Genomic DNA, 19,657 nt, shown 5'->3' with positions numbered 1-19,657 from the left:
AGAAAAACATTTTAAATAAATATTGTTAAAAACGCAGCAAAAATTTTACTCTCTGTTTCTGGTTGTCGCTGCACCGGTATCTCTAGGGGAAAAAGCAAATATCAGTGGTGTACGAGGTGGACATTAGCCGGTTGTGTTCGTTAACTTAGCCCCAAGTTTCATGCTATTGAGTTATGAGAATGTCTGGAAGCTTTATATTCAAGTATATATACGGACCTCGCCTTTATAGGATTCACAAGACAGCAGACCGAGAAGTAAGTCTGGCTTCCTGCTACATTGGTCCGAAGCGCCTTAGCAGAGAGGAGTCGAGTGCGCCTGCCGTCGCTTCAGTGGTCGCTGTGGGGGTTTATGTTTGTTGTAGATACTCACAAAGCTCCCAAAGCCACGCTTGCGAAGCCTGACGTTGATCAAAAAAGAATTTCCGTGTGAGCGCGCTGCTTGAACCTACCAACTAACGAATCACCGAAGTGGAGTAAAATGCTGCGGCATCAAGCGTCAGTGCTTTCAGGCGTCGTGGTTTCCTTTTCTCACCGTGTTGAGGAAAAGCTTAATAATTGCAGGTTTTAGAGGCGATTGTCGCTGTTGTATTATGACGCTTCTTTTTCCTTGTCTTCTGGGTGCGATAAGCGTTCCCAGGAAACTAGTTTCTCGTTGGGAGTTCATTCAGGGTCATGCGTGTGAACGGTTTCTCACCTGTCGTACTCGGTCCATTTGACGATCTATTTATTTGTGTTTTTGGAAACTGGGTTAGGTGACGATGTAAGGTTAAAGCGCGGCACACGTTTAGGTTGCATTGGAAATCTACTTCGAGTTTTCGCGTGGGGATATTTTCTGCCCAACCTGTTTTCTTTTATCAAACCACATCTTTCATTGCGCGTTGCTTTTGCCTTGATACGTTTGTGCCTGAGGGTAGAGTGGGGAAAAAAGTAACCAGAGTAGCATTTATCAAAAGAGTTAGAATAAGGGAGTACGTGCACACTCTCAGTTAGCCATGTTCCTGTAATGGAAATTTGGGCTGTGGTCACGAAAAAAAAATTGACAGTTCTTTTGTTTAGTACATAGCGTATTAGCGGTGATTGAAGCCCCGAAAGACCGCGTAAGAAATCAACCCCGGCGGAAGTTTCTCGGCACCCCATAGGATCTGTAAGATTTGAGATCTTATAAGGACCCTTGAAAAACTCTCAAATTCACGTTCTGCATTATCTGTGTTGAACCACGCGCTCTTAAAAGTATTAGAAGAGTGACCTAGGCTGGTTTAACCGCAGGGTATTTTAAATGCTTACTGTGTGCCACATACGGCATGGTTAGAATGCAGTTGTGTGTCGATAATATATCATGATGATGACGTACCACATACTGCGTCGTGACTGCATGTGTGTTAGAAGGTGCAGAATTGATTGATTGCTGAATTCTCTTATTTGGAAGGGGGAGGACGGAAGGTCACTGGTGTGGGAAGAGGGGGATGGGGAGGAGGGACCCACTAAACCACGCTCGCCAGGCCATGCCCAAATTGGGCTAATGTGACTAGGTGGTTAGGGTATTCAAGTATGTCCTTATGCACAGCTTCAATATCAGAATGTTGAAAAACACTATGGCTGTGTCTATGCAGATCAAATTGAGTGTTGATTAAAAAACGCAGTGTCTAGAGTGTCGTCCAGCGGTTCTTTACCTAGGCATTTCAGTGCTGTCCGATGGCGACGGGATCAGCCACTTGTCCTAAGTCGGGGACAAGTTTTCCACACTTAGTGAACTGAAAGCTCTGTTCAAGAGAACGGCCAAGGTGATTTCCAGCACATTCGGTTGCAATATCTTACAGCTGACGAACAGGAGATGTAGGGCCACAATGTACAGGTGCCCCAAAAAGTAAATGGAGCACGGCTTCGTGAACTTAGAATAATTTCTATTTTATGCGGCTGCCAGCATAAATTGTGCGGCACAAATTTATTCTAGAAAGACTTGCTTGAAGAGTCACGTAGAGGTTCCTGGCTGGGCGCATGATGGAAAAATCCCCTCAAAGTCTTCAACCCAGGCTCAGTTTAATTTTGGGGGCACCTGTACACATGGTGTGAGCAGAATAAGTTAAGGCAATTCTCATCAGAGCATGCCTTTCCTTCCAATCCTGGTCCTCCAAAATGGCCCAGTGTACTTCTGATATACGACAAAACAACAATATTCCGCTGTAGTCTTAACGACAGAAAGTCGGGGGCTGTGAGCAGCTTAACTAAAACTACCTTTACATGTATAACAAAAACATCAAGTTTTACACCGTTTGACCCCTGTAGTCTAGGGAGGCGAGTGTGCTTACGCATGCACCTTTTTGTACTTCTTGCTCAATTTGCGGTAGGCATGTAACTTGTGGCAACTTTCTGGGGTGCAAAATGAGGCGCTTTACGTCGTTACTACCACTATGTCATGTTTGAAAAAAAAAAAAAACTTTTCTGCTAGAATTGTTTGACTCCTTCAGTACATCGGTGCTAATGTGGGTCAAAAGGGGACTCGCTAGTAGGGTTAGCCCAGTTAAAACTTACATACGAGGCAAAACTTGTCAGTTTTGCCTCGTATGTTGAGGGAAATTCACTCGGTGGTTTTGCTTCTCATCACATTATCGCCTTCACCATGGCAAGAAAGCCTTGGCCTTCATTGTTTCAATTCATGTTTCATTGCTACCGAATGGATTTTGAACACGGCCCATAGCAAAGGATGCGATGTATGGAAGCCCTTTGTGTCTGGCCACGGCCCATGCCCAGATATAAACGTGGCGACGGGTTACAATTTGCTGTCAGCTGGTGATGATTGATGCTTACAAAGGCTGTATGCCAAGCCCCGCAAACCACCCGTGTCGCTGACCTGCAGCCTAAGCAAGTGGTGAAATGTAGCGCAGAAAAAACACACGGGGACGAAAAGTATACACACGCACAAGTGCATTTTTTTGGCTAACTTAGCGCTTGTTCGTATGTATACTTTTCGTCCCCATGTGTTTTTTCTGCGCTGCATTTCACCTCTATGAATTACCAACTAGCTCAATCAACAGCTTTGCTTAAACAAGCCAGCGTCTTTTCACTAACGCCTCTCACTCATGCAGTTCACCACAGCTAAAGCCCCCATTGCGTTGCCATTGGACAGCACGGGAGCATAAGCTTGCAGCGCCGTCAGACAGCGCTCCAACAGCGAGTTAGAGCTGTGTGGTGGCATTCTAGACACTGCAATAAAAAAACAGCACAAATTATTTTTTGGGTCGAAGGGAGTGGCTTCCGTTATTACCAATGGGGAAACCGACTGCATGTGTGAAATATTTTATGCCTAAATGGTAAGCTAGACAATAAAACCATTTGACCCAACACACAACAGTGGTAAAGTGTGGTCTTTGGTCATAGCTAAAGAACCCTACAGATACCTGCCTTTACTGTCACAACATTTTTAAGATGAGCTTTCTCTCTCTCTCACACACTTTTTTTTAGTTTGGTCGGAGAAACATTACTTTTGAGGGAGGATTTTCCCACATCTGGAGGTATTCACATATGTTGAATGGACCTTTTCCCCAGTACCGGCCCTCCTATCGGCCGCCGCGGCGAACCTTAACTGGCAGCAAGGCACGCCCCCCAAAATGTTTGGCTTTCGGGGAACTCGTGCACGAAACGTTCTCGTCCTGCAGTCCCTCCCGCACCTACCCGTCACCCGTGCCTTTCTCATGAATGTCACGGTAGCAGGCGCACGCTCGCGTGACTAATCTGCAGTGGCCGGAGCGCCCCTTTTTTCTTCACTTTTTTTTCTTCTTTCTTTCACTGGTAGCCAAGTGCTCGCAGCATGGGCAGCCTCAAACATCCTGGACCGCCGAATACCCACCGGTTTCTTTAACAATCGTTCCCGTAGCGTAGCTTGTCTCGACGGTGGAACAAACGCTTGGAGCTTGACCACAAGCAACCGTGGGGGGCCATGTGGTAGGTCCCTCGAACCCCTTCGGGCGGTGTCTGGGACCGCTTAAAGTTTAAAGGGTACAAGGGCCCCCTGTGTCGGCAGGAGATAAAGGGCTTGAACATGCACTACCACTGCGGCCGACGTGGCAGGTTCCTCAGGAGCCATTGGTCACCCACCAGAATAAAAATGGGTACAGGCGCCCCCCGTACGGGGGATCCAGTGTACTGACAACCGTTACACCACGCCGGCAACGCCGGTTTGTACCACGGAGTACGAGAAAGTGGTAGGTAGGTACTTCGGTACCGCTGGGCACCAAGCAGTAAAATTGGTGCAAGTAAAATTGGTGCGGGAAGTTATCCGCCTTCGTCGGGAAATTCCCGCTGGAAGGGGTCGTAACTTTTGGTGGCCCAGAGCAGCGCAGCCGGAGCGGCCGAGCGCGAGCGTCCATGTCTGTCCGCGCTAGGCCTACTTCCCATGTTCGGCACGGCGGCGGCGGCTGTCAACGGCCGCGACGGCGAGCGGCGGTTATGAGTTTGCGGGACTGCCCCACGATGCCCCTGTCGCGGACGCGGTCGTTGATCGCCAACATGAACGGCGGCTCGTCGCCCTCGTCGGAGGCCGGCTACCTAGAAAATAACGCCGCGAACAACTCGGCGCTCGGCGGCGGCAACGAGTCGAGCTTGCTGCTGCCGTCCAACAAGAGCCAGACCATCGCGGGCTTCAAGTTCCAGTCGAGCGTGCACGAGCTGTTCGAGGTGGACCAGATCGGCGACTCGGCCGACAACAAGGCCGGCGGCAAGACGCTGGTGGCCACGCCGGAGCAGGTGATGAAGATGTACATGCACAAGCTGAGCCCGTACGAGCAGCAAGAGATCTTGAACTACCCGCAGATCTACTTCATCGGCGCCAACGCCAAGAAGTGGCAGGGCGCGCCGGGCACCCCCAACAACTGCGGCTACGACGACGACGAGGGCTCGTACTTGTACGTGCCGCACGACCACATCGCGTACCGCTTCGAGATGCTCGAGGTTATCGGCAAGGGCTCCTTCGGCCAGGTGGTCAAGGCGTACGACCACAAGCAGCATCAGCACGTGGCGCTGAAGATGGTGCGCAACGAGAAGCGCTTCCAGCGGCAGGCGCAGGAGGAGATCCGCATCCTGGACTTCCTGCGGCGCCAGGACCGCGACAACTCGCTCAACCTGATCCACATGCTGGAGCACTTCACCTTCCGCAACCACACGTGCATCACCTTCGAGCTACTCTCCATCAATCTGTACGAGCTGATCAAGAAGAACAAGTACCAGGGCTTCTCGCTCCAGCTGGTGCGCAAGTTCGCCCACTCGCTGTTGCAGTGCCTCGACGCGCTGCACCGCAGCCACATCATCCACTGCGACCTCAAGCCTGAGAACGTGCTGCTCAGGCAGCAGGGCCGCTGGGGCATCAAGGTCATCGACTTCGGCTCCTCCTGCTTCGAGCACCAGCGCGTGCACACCTATGTCCAGTCGCGCTTCTACCGCGCGCCCGAGGTGATCCTGGGCGCCAAGTACGGCATGCCCATCGACGTGTGGGGCTTTGGCTGCATCGTGGCTGAGCTGCTCACCGGCTGCCCGCTGCTGCCGGGCGAGGACGAGGCCGACCAGCTCGCCTGCATCGTGGAGCTCCTCGGGCCACCCCCGCAGAAGCTGCTGTGCCAGGCCAAGCGCGCCAAGAACTTCATCACCCCCGAGGGCTACCCGCGCTACTGTGCTGTCATCACCCTGCTGGACGGCACCGTGGTGCTGGGCGCCGGACGGTCGCAGCGCGGCAAGCTGCGTGGACCCCCAGGCTCCAGGGACTGGTCGACCGCGCTGAAAGGCTGCGACGACCCGCTGTTTGTGGACTTCCTCAAGCGATGCCTCGAGTGGGACCCGGCGACGCGGATGACTCCGGCCGCGGCCCTGCAACATGCGTGGCTTCGCAGGAGGCTGCCGCGGACGCCCCAGACCACCACATTGGACTCGATCACGCAGTGGTCCTCGGTGTCGTCCTCGAGCTCCGTGTGATCGCGGCCAAGGCGACTTGACTCTGCGACAAGCTCGCGAGAGTGCTCAAACTGCCGCAGAGCGACAACGCTGTGTCGTGTTGACCGTGTGTGGATTTTATTTTATTTCCCTCCTTCCCAAACCTACCCCCCCCCCCCCCCCAACTGAAATGGATTACCCAGTCTTTTCAAAGAGGAAATAAAACCATGCAGCCCTGGAAGCAAGGCTACCACTTGAGGTAGTCGACCACTTCATGTGAAATATTGGCAAAGCTGATGGAACCCCTTTGATTCTTTCTTATTTGAGGACCTACTTATGGGAAGCTTACCTGCATTTGCTGTTTTGGAAATTTAGCAACATTTTAATGTGAAGGAGAAGAATAGACATGCCTTTGTCCTTTTCAGTAATGTGTGGTACAAAAGGTACCCAAGGGCAGTCTCTCCCCGCACATCGATCACATTATCACTATCTAGTAATGCATTTTCATGTGTTGGCTTAACTCCTTGAATGGACCCGCCGCGGTGGCTCAGTGGCTGAGGCATTGTGCTGCTGAGCACAAGGACGCGGGTTTGATTCCCGGTTGCGGCAACCGCTTTTTTGACGGAGGCGAAAAGCAAAAACGCCCGTGTGTACGATATTTCGGCGCACGTTAAAGATCCCCAGGTGGTCAAAATTAATCCAGAGCCCTCCATATAGGCGCGCCTAATCCCCTGTGTTGTGTCGGCGCGTTAAACCCTATAATTAACTCCATGAATGGTGATCTGTGATGCGTGATCACTAAAAAATGTTGGGATTTGGTGCTGTGCAGTGTGATTTTTGTTTTATTCTTCGTTTTATATATGCATGAAGTAATTCTATGACCAAAGTATGCCAATTATTCAGTCACTCTTCAAAGCCTGGGGTACCTAAGCATTCGTTGAATGTATTTTCAATGCGAAGTCATGCATTTTTGAACTTTGCGGGCTGTGAAAGAAAAGAGAAACTTGATTTTGTGCATGAGATTGCTGCAGCCACCGCTAAATTGCTGAGTATTGTGCGACATTTAGCATCCTGTATGCAGAAGTCAGTTTTTATCTCTGCTCACTGGGACAGACTGATCATTGGTGTGCGTTTTCTTTTGCCAACCAGGGCCGCAGCTACGAGCCAAATGGTGTTGAAGGGTACAGCGATAATATAATACGATCCGTAAGTTTCGCAGTAAGTGTTGGCCACCTGCATCGCTTACTAGTGTTGCTTGGTGTGCTTTTCTACTTCCCTTGTTTCGAGCGTGCTCATGTCTTGCATGTTCTCTTTGTCCTCATTGTGGACTGTTTTTGCACCCAGCCTTCTCTCATGTTGTGTGCACTTGCACCCTCTTTGTCTGCCTTAGTGGCTTGTTTTATACTTTTCTCCTACCCGATTCACCGTATGCCTGATGTAGGCACCAAGTCGTGTAGTAACAACCACTTCTGAGAAGGTTAGATCTCTCTCATTAGCCTATGAAAAATTGTTGCTGTGTATATAGTTAACGTCGACAGGGCTCTAGCATAGCAGTGGTTGGTTAATAATCCAACTGTCAGCGTTCCCCCCACCCCCCCTCTCCCCTCCTTGTTGGCACACACGTTTGTAGTGAATCTTGTAGGCTGCACATTTTTGCTGCCTAAAGCTGAAGGGCCCACCCGCCTGTTCCTCTTTTTGAATCTTTGGTTCCAAAAGTAGTATTGCTTTTCTGTGTTTACTAGTGCTTTCTTTTGGCAATGGGCATTCTGTGGCATAACAACATGCCATGCTTCCTAGAAGCTCAATTTGCAAGTTAAATATATAAGGCTTAATACTTGCATCAATGCTGTGAAACATATTGGTTCTGACAGAGCCTAAGGCTTTTACATAAGGGTAGAGCAGAGGATATATCGCAGCATTTTCTATTGCAGTTGCAGCTTCTTTGCTATTGCAGTTGCAGCTTCTTTGTTAACTTTTGTTTTAGAACAAGACGTCCATGTGCATTCACAAACAAAATAACTACGTGCACATTCCAGAACTGATAAAATGATGGTAATGAAAGGGTGTGTGGCCATCTGAAAGGAGTACTGACACGAAATTTCAAAGCTGAGGTAACTATATTAGAGGCATCCTTTGTGTATGGAGATATCTCCCAGCAAGTTTCAACAGTAACCGTTCAGTATAACATAATTTAAATCTATTTTATTCTTTGCGCACACGAGGAAGCTCAGAATGGATACCCTTTCGCAATTGGCGTCGGCATGACGCCATCTGCTCCTCCTGGCCCCAAACTGCCGACAAGAGGGCTCTCGTGACATGGCCAATGCCCTGGCTGCAGTTGGCGCGCGCTGCTCCGGTGTGTGTATCTCGTCGCGGTTTTTGGACTGATGTCATGCTGCCCGGGTGCGTGGAGATGGTAAAAACCTTTGCTGGTCTGGACGTGCGCGTCCGGGCCGGCAGTGGTGCGACAAGAGTGGTGATGTCTCGAGCGCCTTCCTGTCATGGCGGCTGCCTCGGTGTTCGTCGAAACCGAAACTCACACGAATAAACAAGGCTGTAAATGATTATTTATGCTGCGGCCAGCCGTCTAGTGGCCATTCTATAATTAGTGGTCTTGTAGGCGCGCGCCCATAACAGCCAAAAAAAACGTAATACGAAAATTTCGTGGCAGTACTCCTTTAACAAGTCCCAATTGGTCTCCCTAGTGTGTCTAAATAAAAAGGCTTAGCTTATTTAGTGGCTCTAGGTGTCTCTACTCATTCTGCTAAGGGAAGGACATGTGCAAAGCTTATCACATGTGATAAATGTATAAGTTTGTGTTGAGGCTCTATCTTCTTGCATAGTTGCAGAAGCAGCAGAAAACACGGCTTTTTTATGATTATTATTTAAAGGATATTGTAAATGGTCTACTCTGCAGAATAAGAAGCAAAGCTTGATGTAACAGGACTTTGGATTGAGTCACTTGGTTCATGGTCTTGAAATAAATCGAACCGTGGGAACAAACACGAAAGACAGACAGCGCCTATCTCTGTCTATTGCGTTTTCTAGTCCTTTGTTGCATTTATTTGCTCTGTTTGATTGATTTCAAAAGCTTTGATTGGTTTTGGTTCCTATTTTTTTCAAGGGAGAATGTAGGCCTGCAGTCAAAAGATTGATACTTTGAAATAGTGCTTATGACAGTTCAGTGGTAATTCTGTTGTATTAACCCTTTCAGGGTCAAATTTTTTTGGCCAAATGGGACCCCCCCATGGTCGATTTTTTTTAATGCTGATTTAAATTGTTCGGACGAATCTATTTCGAGGAAAAATTGTCACAATTTTTTTAGGGTGACCATAAAGTGACAAAAAATCGTTTGTGTTGTTACATACCGCGTGTGCGAGGTATTTGAGAACAGAACGTTGGTGGCAGGCACAACAGAATATCTCCAGCAAAACCAGACATATTTTCACTCAACTTTGCGAAGAACTTCTCTTATGGTTTATTTCCGTAACTACTGAGTGACTCCAGCATCGGCAGCAATAAGCGATTACATTCGGTTTCGCAAACAGCTGCATGCACGGATAAGGTGCTCCTTAGAGATGTTTGCCATTGAGTGAGAAAGTGCGGCCTTCAGCGAGTCTTTTGTATTACGCAGCCCTTAGTTGGCCTCTCTCTCAACGATGCTCCAGACATACTAGTCGAGCAGATTTAAATCGGGAGAACTAGGAGGCCACAAGTTGGGAGTGACGGGGTCGCTGAAGTTGTCTGCCTTGCCACTATTGGGTGATGCAGGCGGTGTGGACAGGAGCCGAATTTTGCTGAAAGACATATGGTCTTCCTTTAGAAACACTATCTATCCATGTCTTCACAATGGTGGCCAGCACATCCGCGTAACCGGCAGCATTAACGCGGAGTCCTGCAAAAAATGTCTGGCGGCGTGACGTCACCCTCATTGCAGACAACGGATAACACCACCGCCGGAGAAATTAAGGGGTTCTGACGATGTCTGACCTCTGACTGCTTTTTCCTTTTGGCCACAGATGCCACATTACCGCCACAACACGTCAGCTCTGTCCGCACCTTGTAAACGAAAAACTTCACTACTTTCAGAAATGTGGCAATTTCCAAGCCACTGTGGTGCGCGGCCCGAGCAATGAGGACTGCGTGGCATTTCACTTCCTGCTTCAACTTGTACGCTTCAATCTTTGAACAAACTGCGCAGTATGAATGATAAGGGGTCGACGAACAAGAAGCCGTACGCCTAGATATATATGATGAGGCTGCTGGTGTCTGTTGCAATAAGGAATAGCGTTCTCAAATACCTCGTGCACCCGGTACAAGTGGTTTATTCATGAGTAACATAAGAAAAATTCTATAGAAGTTTCATGGGCGCAAGAAGCGGGAAGCGCCTGGAGGGCAAAACCGACACTAGCTGCTGTGCGCCCATGCGTGACCGGATGCGCAAGCGGTAGCCCGCACACTGCTGTAGTAAAAGCATTAAAAAAGAAAAGAAGAGCCATCAGTGTAAGAAAGAAATTTTACGTATTCCCTCAGTGTTGCAGCACATGCCAAGCGAGAGCAATGAAAAAAAAAAAAAGGTGCATTCTTTAAATATACAAGCGATGGCGTAGTCAGCCAAATCTTTAACTAGCGTGTGCAAGCTTCGATTTTTCAGTCTTATGACATTCTTAGGAAGGAACAGCCTAAAAGATGATGGGCCTGTTTGCAACTTGGCTTCCGACCTGTTTGGAACTCAACCTGTCTGCTACTTGGCTTACGTTATATGCTGCTGACGCATGAAAAGTCGCCGCTCCCGAACGCTAGTTAAAGGCGCCATGAAGAGAAAACACATTTGGTTCATTCAAAAGATGGCCTCGTTAGGATCATACTGACACCACTTTTAACGTAACCTTCGCTCAAATAAGCTACATAATTAGGAATAAGGAAATGGCCATGTGACCCACTAGCTCATATCCCGCAACAGAACCTATGATTTCATACCAGCCAGCTCTGCGATTGGCGGAGGGTGGCAAAAGCAAACGCAAATTAGGCAGAGCTTATAAGCTTGCCCAACGAGCTATTTGTGCTTAAATTTAGGGCACATTCTTTTTAAAGCCGTAAGAAAGGTGGGACAAACAGTGGAAGTTACGAAAGCACATATAAACATAGAAGTACTAATGCATACTGCTGTTGGTACTGCGCGCACTATGCTTGGTTTAGCTGCACAGGACTGCGGGGCTTCGGGGTTGTCTCAGACGACACTTGCTGATTGACGTAAGCAACGGTGTCTTACGTGACCATATTTGTCGAGCGAGCACTATGTTTCATGAAACAATATTTTCTCCCTGAACAAAAACAAGCCATGTTTAAATACGGTTTAAAAGGGCTTGCCATGGTATGGTGGCGCCATCTAGGTTCACTAACGGTAAACAAGGCTTCCCAATCAGCTGCAGAGCGGTCAGTTCCTGTGATGTCATTGCAGACCACGAAAACGCACAATTTAGCGGTAAAATCAAAATTTTAACTTATATAAATAATTTCTCAGTGAATAAAGCATCTTTTGCATTCAGATAAGCGTGGAGGCACTATAAGACACGAAATATTTCAAATAACACAAACTTGTATTTTGTCTTCATGGCTCCTTTAAAGATTTGGCCGACTGTACATGTACACCATTGACCATTTTGTAGGTGTTTGCAGGGGATGACATGTATGTCATTGACCCTGAAAGGGTTAAACCAGGTAATAAATGATGATGGAACATGAAAACTCTCTAGCTAATTTTTACACATTCCCCAGTATTGTTGCAGGTACAAACTTACACAATTGGCCGGCACAGGTATAAGGAACCGCATATAGAAGAGTATTGCAGGCTAGAAAAAAAAATGGGGTTGGAATTCAAGGCAGCATAACTTTTTTTCAAGCAATATGACAATTAACAAATGGCTACAATACAAAAATTTGCATGAAACCAGCCATTATTTTAATGGCTGGGGATGTGGCACCATCCCTGCTGGGCTCGTGTAATAATGCGGCGATATTATTACGGTTGCTAAGGTACTTTGTTCATTATTTCAGGGACCAGCAAACTCTGGCTGCCTGGGCTGTGCTATCCAAATTTTTTGACATTGAGTGGGCCCCATTCTAATCCAATGATCACTTCAGTGAAAGCTTTGTCATCCTGAGCAAGAACGCAACCCACAGTTGCACCGTTACACTGGCAAAAAGCCCTACTAGGCTCAATCGATGGTAGCTTTTTGGCATGGAGTCAGTGGACTGACTGCCCAACCTTGGCCACAGTTACATCAGAGTATGGCGAAGAAAATGGGAAATTTAAAATTACATTTTTTTTTTCAATCAAACAAGAATGGTGAGGGGTATCATTCACATGAAGGAAAATTTGCATATTTTCTTCACAGTTCTTTTAACTGCCGGTTATTGAAGGGGCCATAAAGAGTAAACGCAAGCTTGTTTCAATAAAGAGACTGCTTTTTCTGACAACAAAGACACCAATTTTATCGTGAATTTCATACAAATACTCGCGATAATAAAGAAAACAGGCAAAGCAGGGGCGACTCCCCAGCCCCTTTCCGGCAATTTATGCATGACATCACAGAATCTTGTATGTGCGACTGGCAGCTGCCAACCTAAGCCACTGCCCAAGAAGCATGAATGGGTGATTGTAGTGGGGCCCCTAGTTCCGTTTGATGTATCACTTGAGTGTTACTAACACTGGTAATGATTATTTTTAGTGCTGGCCCATGTTACATCGATATGTAGTACTAATTTGCTGAGTGTATATATAGCTCTCGTGTGTGTGTGTGTGTTCTCTTTTTAGTAGGCATAACTCTTTTGTAAATGTTGGGAGGCTTAGTGTGTTATTTTAGTGCCACCTGGCTAGTGTGCTGGATATATCTCGCAAGTGTAAAGGTTATAGCCCTCTTAACGGCAGCTCCTCAATGCCAAATAGAGGGCTGTAACTTTTGAGCTCAATAAACTCTTTGAGTGCATTCAGTAGGTACTAATTGTGGTGCAGGTAAAAAAAAAAAACAGCATGGCACACCACTTCGGTGCTAGCTTGAAAATATAGTTGAAATATAGCATGGGCTAAGTTCAGGCCAACTGCAAAGCTTCTGTTGCGACAAGTCTGTCGGACGTTGCTGTTGGTCTGTTGTCCATTGAGCATAGCACAGTTGTATTTTCATTTTTCAACTGATCAGTCTTTTAATTGGCTCTTCTCGCACTCTTAGATCGTATACTTTTGCCATAGATTTGTGTGTGTGTGCGTGCAAAAGCCATGGTAACAGGCATAAGGTGGAAGGCAGAAGCAGCAGGCATTTCAGTTCACTATAAATGAGAAGTTGTTAGTTTTTGCTGTTGATAAACATTTATTAAGTGATATTTATTTCTTCTTTTAAGGGACTACCAGCAGAAACTTGATGTTAACATTTGTATTGCCAAGGGAAGTTATTGCAATAGCAGTAGTGCTGAATATGTTGCATGCTGTAGGAAACGCATACTTCTGATACAAAAGTATCAATGTGGGGAGATAAAGAAAACTTATATGCATCTTGATTCATCCGTATGAACATGCTGTTGAAGAAATTGTGGTAGAATTGTTCCACATGGTTGAGCACCATACCACACATGGTACAATTTAGGCACCTTTGCCTTTTCATTTTTTTTTTCTTTCCTAACACACACACATGGTGCATTCAGGCAAACTGCAAAGCTTCTGTTACGACAAACCTGTCGGACTTGCTGTTGGTCTGTTGTGCTTCGAGCATAGCACAATTGTATTTTCATTTTTCACAGGAAAGCTGTTTTGTTCCAGGTTTCAGAACATGGTCGCATTATCAGTACTAAAATGACATCCTGACTTGGCATGAACTTGCCACTTGTTCAGATTTCACTCACAGTGCTGGTGGGGGGAGTGTAAGCAAAAGCTAGATTCTGCTGTAATCTGCATTTTATCTGCTGCTGCGCAGCAAAATTATGTGGTAGAAGTGTGTGTGTGTGTGTGTGTTGCAAGTGAGCTGATTACTGTACTTTGGTATACATCAAACTGTGCCAATGCTGACTGCTTTAAAGTTGGTGATTGGACTGTATAATAACGTGGACATTTTTGCTGGAACTGTGTAGTAGTATATAAGTGCTTTCTTAGACTTGATTTTTTTCAGTCTGATTGATTAATCAGGCATTTTTGGCATCCCCGCAAGTTCAAAAAAGTTGTTGGCTGAATTTGGACTATAATAAACTTTCTTCGCATTCTATCTTGAGTGTGGTGTAATGAGGCTCAGGCGTGTGCTTCTTAGGATCCTGCAACAGAAAGGGACCCATGTGTTTTCACGTGTGTTTGAGCAGTAAATCTTGATTTCGTACTCAACCGGCCACTCCGCTACCACTGACTAGAGTCGAGGCCGGAGTATCCATCACCAGAGTTACATCCGATCATCTTAGTTAGTAATGGTTATTAATAATTGGGAGTAATTCTGGCTTGTCAGTGAGCGGAAGTGGTTTGTTTGGCTGGGTGAATACCAGGAAAGACTGATCTCGCTGCTTGTTGTGAAGCGGGGGGGATCAAGGTAGTGGCTTGGAGTTACGTTTGACGGCCAATCATCTGTAATCATTGACAGTGATTAGGTAAAAATCAAGAAAACTCAAGGAGGGCGATCGGACTAACTCTGACTCCGTCAAACTATTATTAACGTCATAGTTAGCATCAGGTCGAGGTGGAAGCTGTTTCCGTGTCTCAGCATGTTTGGCATGGCATGCAGATTCTGATCACAGTGTGCAACAAGCACCTAGTTGCGGGCTTCTGAAGTGGGAACAGTATTAGCGAAACATGGACTCAAAAAATTCAAGGTAGTCATTTAATACCAGAAAAGGCATTTTTAGGATGTAAAACCACCCATACAAGCACAAGACTCAAAACAGGCTCTTATGGGCACAATAAATGATTAATTAAAATGTTTCTATTCCCTTAAATTATGCTTATACAGGGTGTTGCGACGATAATTGGAACACTTTAAAAATTTTTCCTGAGTGAACCGCCACTCTGTTCGCACTCAAACTTGCCACAAAGGTGGCATTTTGGGGTCTATTTTGTTTTATACCGGGAACAACGATGGTACTTACCTGTGTATTCTGAAAATAAATAAAAACGATTTTCGCCCACGGGAAAATGGGGGCTGATTTGGACGTGCGAGCCAGCGCAAGTTGATGTTGGAACGATGGAACCACCTGGAATATGCAGAGCGAAGCACACGTTTGGGATTCATGTTAGGAAGGAGCCAAATGGTGCAGCAGACGATCGGAAAATGCACCTAGGAATGAGCTAGCAGACGATCAGAAAACACGGTTTTCGGGCTCGCACGTCCAAACGAGCCACCATTTTCCCATAGGCGAAAATCGTTTTTATTTATTTTCAGGATAAACAGGTAAGTACTGTCGTTGTTCCCGGTGTCAAACAAAATAGACCACAAAATGCAACCTTCGTGTGAAGTTTGAGCGCGAACAAAGCGGCGGTTCGCTCAGAAAAAAATTTTAAAGTGTTCCAATTATCGTCGCAACACCCTGTATGTTAAATAGTCTTGATACGAACTCGAGTCAAAATGGGCGTTTTGTCTAAAGTTCTGGTCTGTAGTAATGACAACAGTATGCAATATCGCAGCACACCAATATAGGAGCAGGACTAGTACTAGGTATTGCTCACTTGCCCACAGAGAGTGGGCAAGAGAGCAAGGCCTTCTTCCAGTGCCTAGTGGGTGCATCTTGGTCTACTGCCATTCGTGCATCCACTTTTTTTTATTGCCCAAGGTTCTCCATTTACGGCTAAACATTATAGAACTGAGCTGTAACTTGTAAAACTTGCTCTATCTAAGCTTAAAGGGGCCGGCCATGAAGACAGAGTACAAGTTTGTTTTATTTGCAAGATTTGGTGTTTTATAATGCCCCCAGCGCTTGTCTGGCAGCAAACGATACTTTAGTCACTATGAATTAATCAATTTATGTTAAAATTTTGATTCTCCTGCCAAATCGTGTGTTTCTTGAGGTTGTTTGCGCTGATGTCACAAAAACAGGTCTTCAAGCAAACCCGAATGCGGCATTAGGCTTTCAGAGGACTACAAAGCCTTGTTTACCGTCAATCTTCCCAGATGGTACCACCATACCGTAACTGGCCTTTGCCCGTCTTTGTTTTGTTTTTGACCGTATTTTCACCTGGCTTGTTTTAGTTACTGTAGAAAGTACAGTCGAATCCCGCTACAACGAAATTGACGGGACGTGCGAAAAATTTCGTTGAAGCGAAAATTCGTTCAGGCGAAATCTGCCGCAACACACCACGGGAAGGCCAGCAAAATAGCCCCGTATGCTTCCGCATCATTGGCAGCATAATACAATGTTTAGAAAAAGGAGTGACGCGCAATAACGTCATGTTTATTCAGATAACAAAGATACCAATGGTTATCTGTTCTTTCACTGCACGCGAAGAACGCGTTGCGGAGTGGGGTGAAGAAATGCAGGCGCAAAACGTATTGCTGTACAACAAGGCGTGTCCACCGAGCTGATTACTTGCAGATAGCTGCTAGGCCGTTGGAAGCCCCCCTCTCACTTGTAGCAGGAGCAGTGCCGTTATCTTATCATCTGACACGGCGCGGCAGCTACTGACCTTCGCAGGTTAGACGCGCGCGCTTGCATTTAACACAACTGCGCGCTCATGACTAAGATAGGATGACTTGGCTTCAAGACCAAACACGCAAACATGATTTTTTCTCTTGGCTATGAAGAATGGTAGACGGAAAACGGCAAGGACAGCTGCTCACAATGCATACATGACGGCGCCGCGCCAGCAGCGGAGCACATTTGTGCGATTTCAACTGGATACGGATTGGCTCCGGCTTGGTGAACCGGGCCTGCGCCTCATGTAAAGACGGCCAGCCACATCGTTATCACCATCAAACAATGGCGTCCGCCTATGAGTTTTTTTTTTTTTTTTTTTTTTTTTTTTTTTTTTTGCGGTGTGGTTGCACCGCGCATGTTTTCGGTGAAACTAAGCGTCCTGAATGTATAAAAAGTTACATAAAGCTGGCGCTATGCTTATTTTATTGTAAAATAATTGTTCAAACCCAGCCCATATCATTGAAAATTTCGTTGAAGCGAAAGCAAGCCTGACAAATGGTTCGTTGTGGCGAGGACTTTGTTGCATGGACTTCTATGGCTGGCTGACGGGGAATTGGAAATATTTCGTTGAAGCGGAAATTTCGTTGAAGCGGCGTTCGTTGTAGCGGGGTTCGACTGTACTCGTTTTGTGGAACATGGGGTATACTCGACAAACAGGGTCGCGTAAGACGATGTCGCTTACGCCAATTGGTCTGTGTCGTGTCAGACAACCCGAAACTGCCATACTGCTGTGCAGCTATAACAAGCCTAGTGTGCGCAGTACCAACAAGAGTGTGTTTGGGTACTTCTATCTTTACGTGTACTTTCATAACTTCTATGTTTACCCCACCATTCTTACTTCTTTAAAATATGCATTACATTCAAGTGAAAATAGCTCGTGCTCCAATATTATAAGCCCTGCCCAACTTGCGTTTGCTTTTGCCGGCCTCTGCCTATTGCTGAGCTGGCTGGTATGACATCGTAGGTTCTGTTGTGGGAAATGAGCTAGTGGGTCGCATGGCCATTCCCTTTCTTCCTAATTATGTAGCTTAATTGAACGAAGTTTGTGTTAAAAGTGGTGTCAGTATGATTTTAACGAGGCACTCTTTTTCGAATGAAGCAAACTTGTGTTTTAGGCCTCAGGCAAAAGTTCTGTTTGTATCTTCTCTTTCTATTTTCTCTTCGTATTTTTTATGTTATATCTTCTTTTGCCTTGTTGGAATTTCTTTCACTTGTGTGGCCTCTGGATTCTGTGAGCTTGCATTTTCTGCATGGTTTAAAAATTAAAAGACATAAATGTAGTAACGTTTTAAAGCTACTTCAGTGTATTTTTTTGCATCTAATTCTGGATCTATCATAAAGTGTTATGAGCCCTCTGAATTCAATATTATCGTATCAGACTGTACACACAACCATCTGACGCAGGGAAATCTATGACAAAATAAATTGGCTCGTGCCCCCTCGTAAGTCTGTACTGGTCTGTATTGCTTAAACCCACCTTGAAATCATGCACGCAAATGCTGCTGTGTGAGAATGATGAAATGGCTTTGAGAAAGTTTAATTTCATGCATTGGCTGGCACGTATGCTGCTGTGCTTAATCACACATGCATGGGCACACCAAGGGACTCATTTGCTTTCCAACCTTTTTCTCTTTGCAGCATAAAAAGAGTTATGCAGACTATGCCAATCCGGCAGCACAAATCAAGGATAGCTACAGTTTATTTGGTACCACTTTGTGACACTGCTGCATGTTACTCGGTGTAATTATTGTTAGGGCTCTTATTTATGCCCTTGGCAACTTAATTTTGTTGTGCTGAAGTTCTTGTTTTTCATTGGGGAGTGCATACCTATGTCAAACTGCAATAACAACTTTCTGTGATAGATTACAAATCAGCCTTTAAAAAAATATAACAAATGTGGCAATATCTAGGTATTAGGTGCATTAAAAATTATTATATCATTTACTTTTATTCTGTTTAGTTTCACAGATTCTGCCCCATTTTTGTTGTTGGGACTGAGGACTTTAGAGCAGGGCAGAGTAGCCGGGTCACTAGCGGCTTTTGCCAGGAGTTGTAAGGAGGGTAGCTAACAAAATCACCTAAAAGGCGTGTCCAGCCTTACGTAAACCTTTGGGGGGGGACATTGTGTGTTATGCTCATCAAAGTGGGCCATTTTTGCATCCGCCACAGTCTGTACTGCCCTCAAAGGCAGTCTCATGGCTTCCTACTTTTGCTGGGGACAGGTGCTTGAAAGTGGAGCTGCCATTTGAATAGCAGTTCTTAGTACAAAGCCCAGGGTGAGTGGACACAGGGGAGAGTATTAAGTGTTTCCTGTGATGAACACCGCATGTTCTCTGCAAGGTGCACACTTGCGCTTAAAGCCAAGGCGGGACATAAGGATGCGACAGATGTTGAGGCTGGGCACGCAGTTATTTTCTCCTGCTGAAATTATGGTGGTCCTCTCGGTAGATCATTACAGTATGCTTGGTGGTGTTAGCCCCCTACCAGTTTTGCAAAGCCATGCCCTCGCTTTGTGAATGCTCACTGCATGCTGCATACGTTACACCTGTCACTACTAATATCCGTCCAGGAGGCTCGCCTCGTTTGTCAGGCTTCGTGGCCCTTTTCAGCGGAAGGAGTAATGAATTGTCCTTGACTCTCGCAGCTGTCACTGGCATGGTCCATAGGTGTCTACACTTCGCCTATCATTGCAGCAGTCTTATACCGAAAAGGTAAGTTGAAAGTCGAAAAGGGGCCAGCTGCAGTGTGGTGTTACAACTTGGGCTCGTTTGGCATGGTGACTGGAATTGAGGATTTTTAATTTTAGTGCATGGTGTATGTTCCTAGGCTATCTAGCCTGCCTGCATTGTGGAAATGCACTTAGCTGTTCTACCCTTTTTGAAAAGGAAACTGCGTGTGTCTGGGCACTGCTATGTAAACTGGTATAGCTTATGGCCATTAGAAACAAAGTGCAAGGTTTGGGTTGATGGAATTTGCATGAACTTATTACTCTCAGCATTTAAACAGTATGGAACACTATTTAGGCTTTGTTCTATTTATTCCACGAGATTTTTATCAAAAAAACTTGATTAGAACACCCAGTC

At 46.1% G+C, this 19,657-nt stretch overlaps 1 protein-coding gene and 1 pseudogene across 3 annotated transcripts in view; both read left to right on the top strand.

Annotated features, from left to right (window-relative positions):
* The first annotated feature begins 68 nt into the window (after positions 1-68).
* LOC144151328 (phosphatidylserine lipase ABHD16A) overlaps positions 69-19,657 on the top strand; it is a 65,636-nt gene continuing 46,047 nt past the window's right edge. Inside the window, exons 1-3 of one of the 3 annotated variants that reach the window (XM_077682352.1) lie at positions 69-254; positions 7,065-7,133; positions 19,219-19,285. In XM_077682352.1, coding sequence (XP_077538478.1) covers positions 174-254; positions 7,065-7,133; positions 19,219-19,285 — 217 coding nt within the window. In that variant the 5' untranslated portion in view covers positions 69-173. The remainder of the gene's footprint in view (positions 255-7,064; positions 7,134-19,218; positions 19,286-19,657) is intronic. The other 2 variants (XM_077682347.1, XM_077682341.1) reach the window with 2 other exon arrangements.
* LOC144151345 (dual specificity tyrosine-phosphorylation-regulated kinase 2 pseudogene) lies at positions 2,818-6,156 on the top strand (annotated as a pseudogene).

Source organism: Haemaphysalis longicornis, unplaced genomic scaffold (genome assembly GCF_048455015.1).
Source record: "Haemaphysalis longicornis isolate Haplotype H1 unplaced genomic scaffold, Haemaphysalis longicornis Haplotype H1 scaffold_1, whole genome shotgun sequence".
In the NCBI taxonomy this organism is placed as follows: Eukaryota; Metazoa; Arthropoda; class Arachnida; order Ixodida; family Ixodidae; genus Haemaphysalis; species Haemaphysalis longicornis.
Note: the sequence above shows the minus strand (reverse complement) of the source record. Positions and strands in the feature narration are given on the sequence as shown.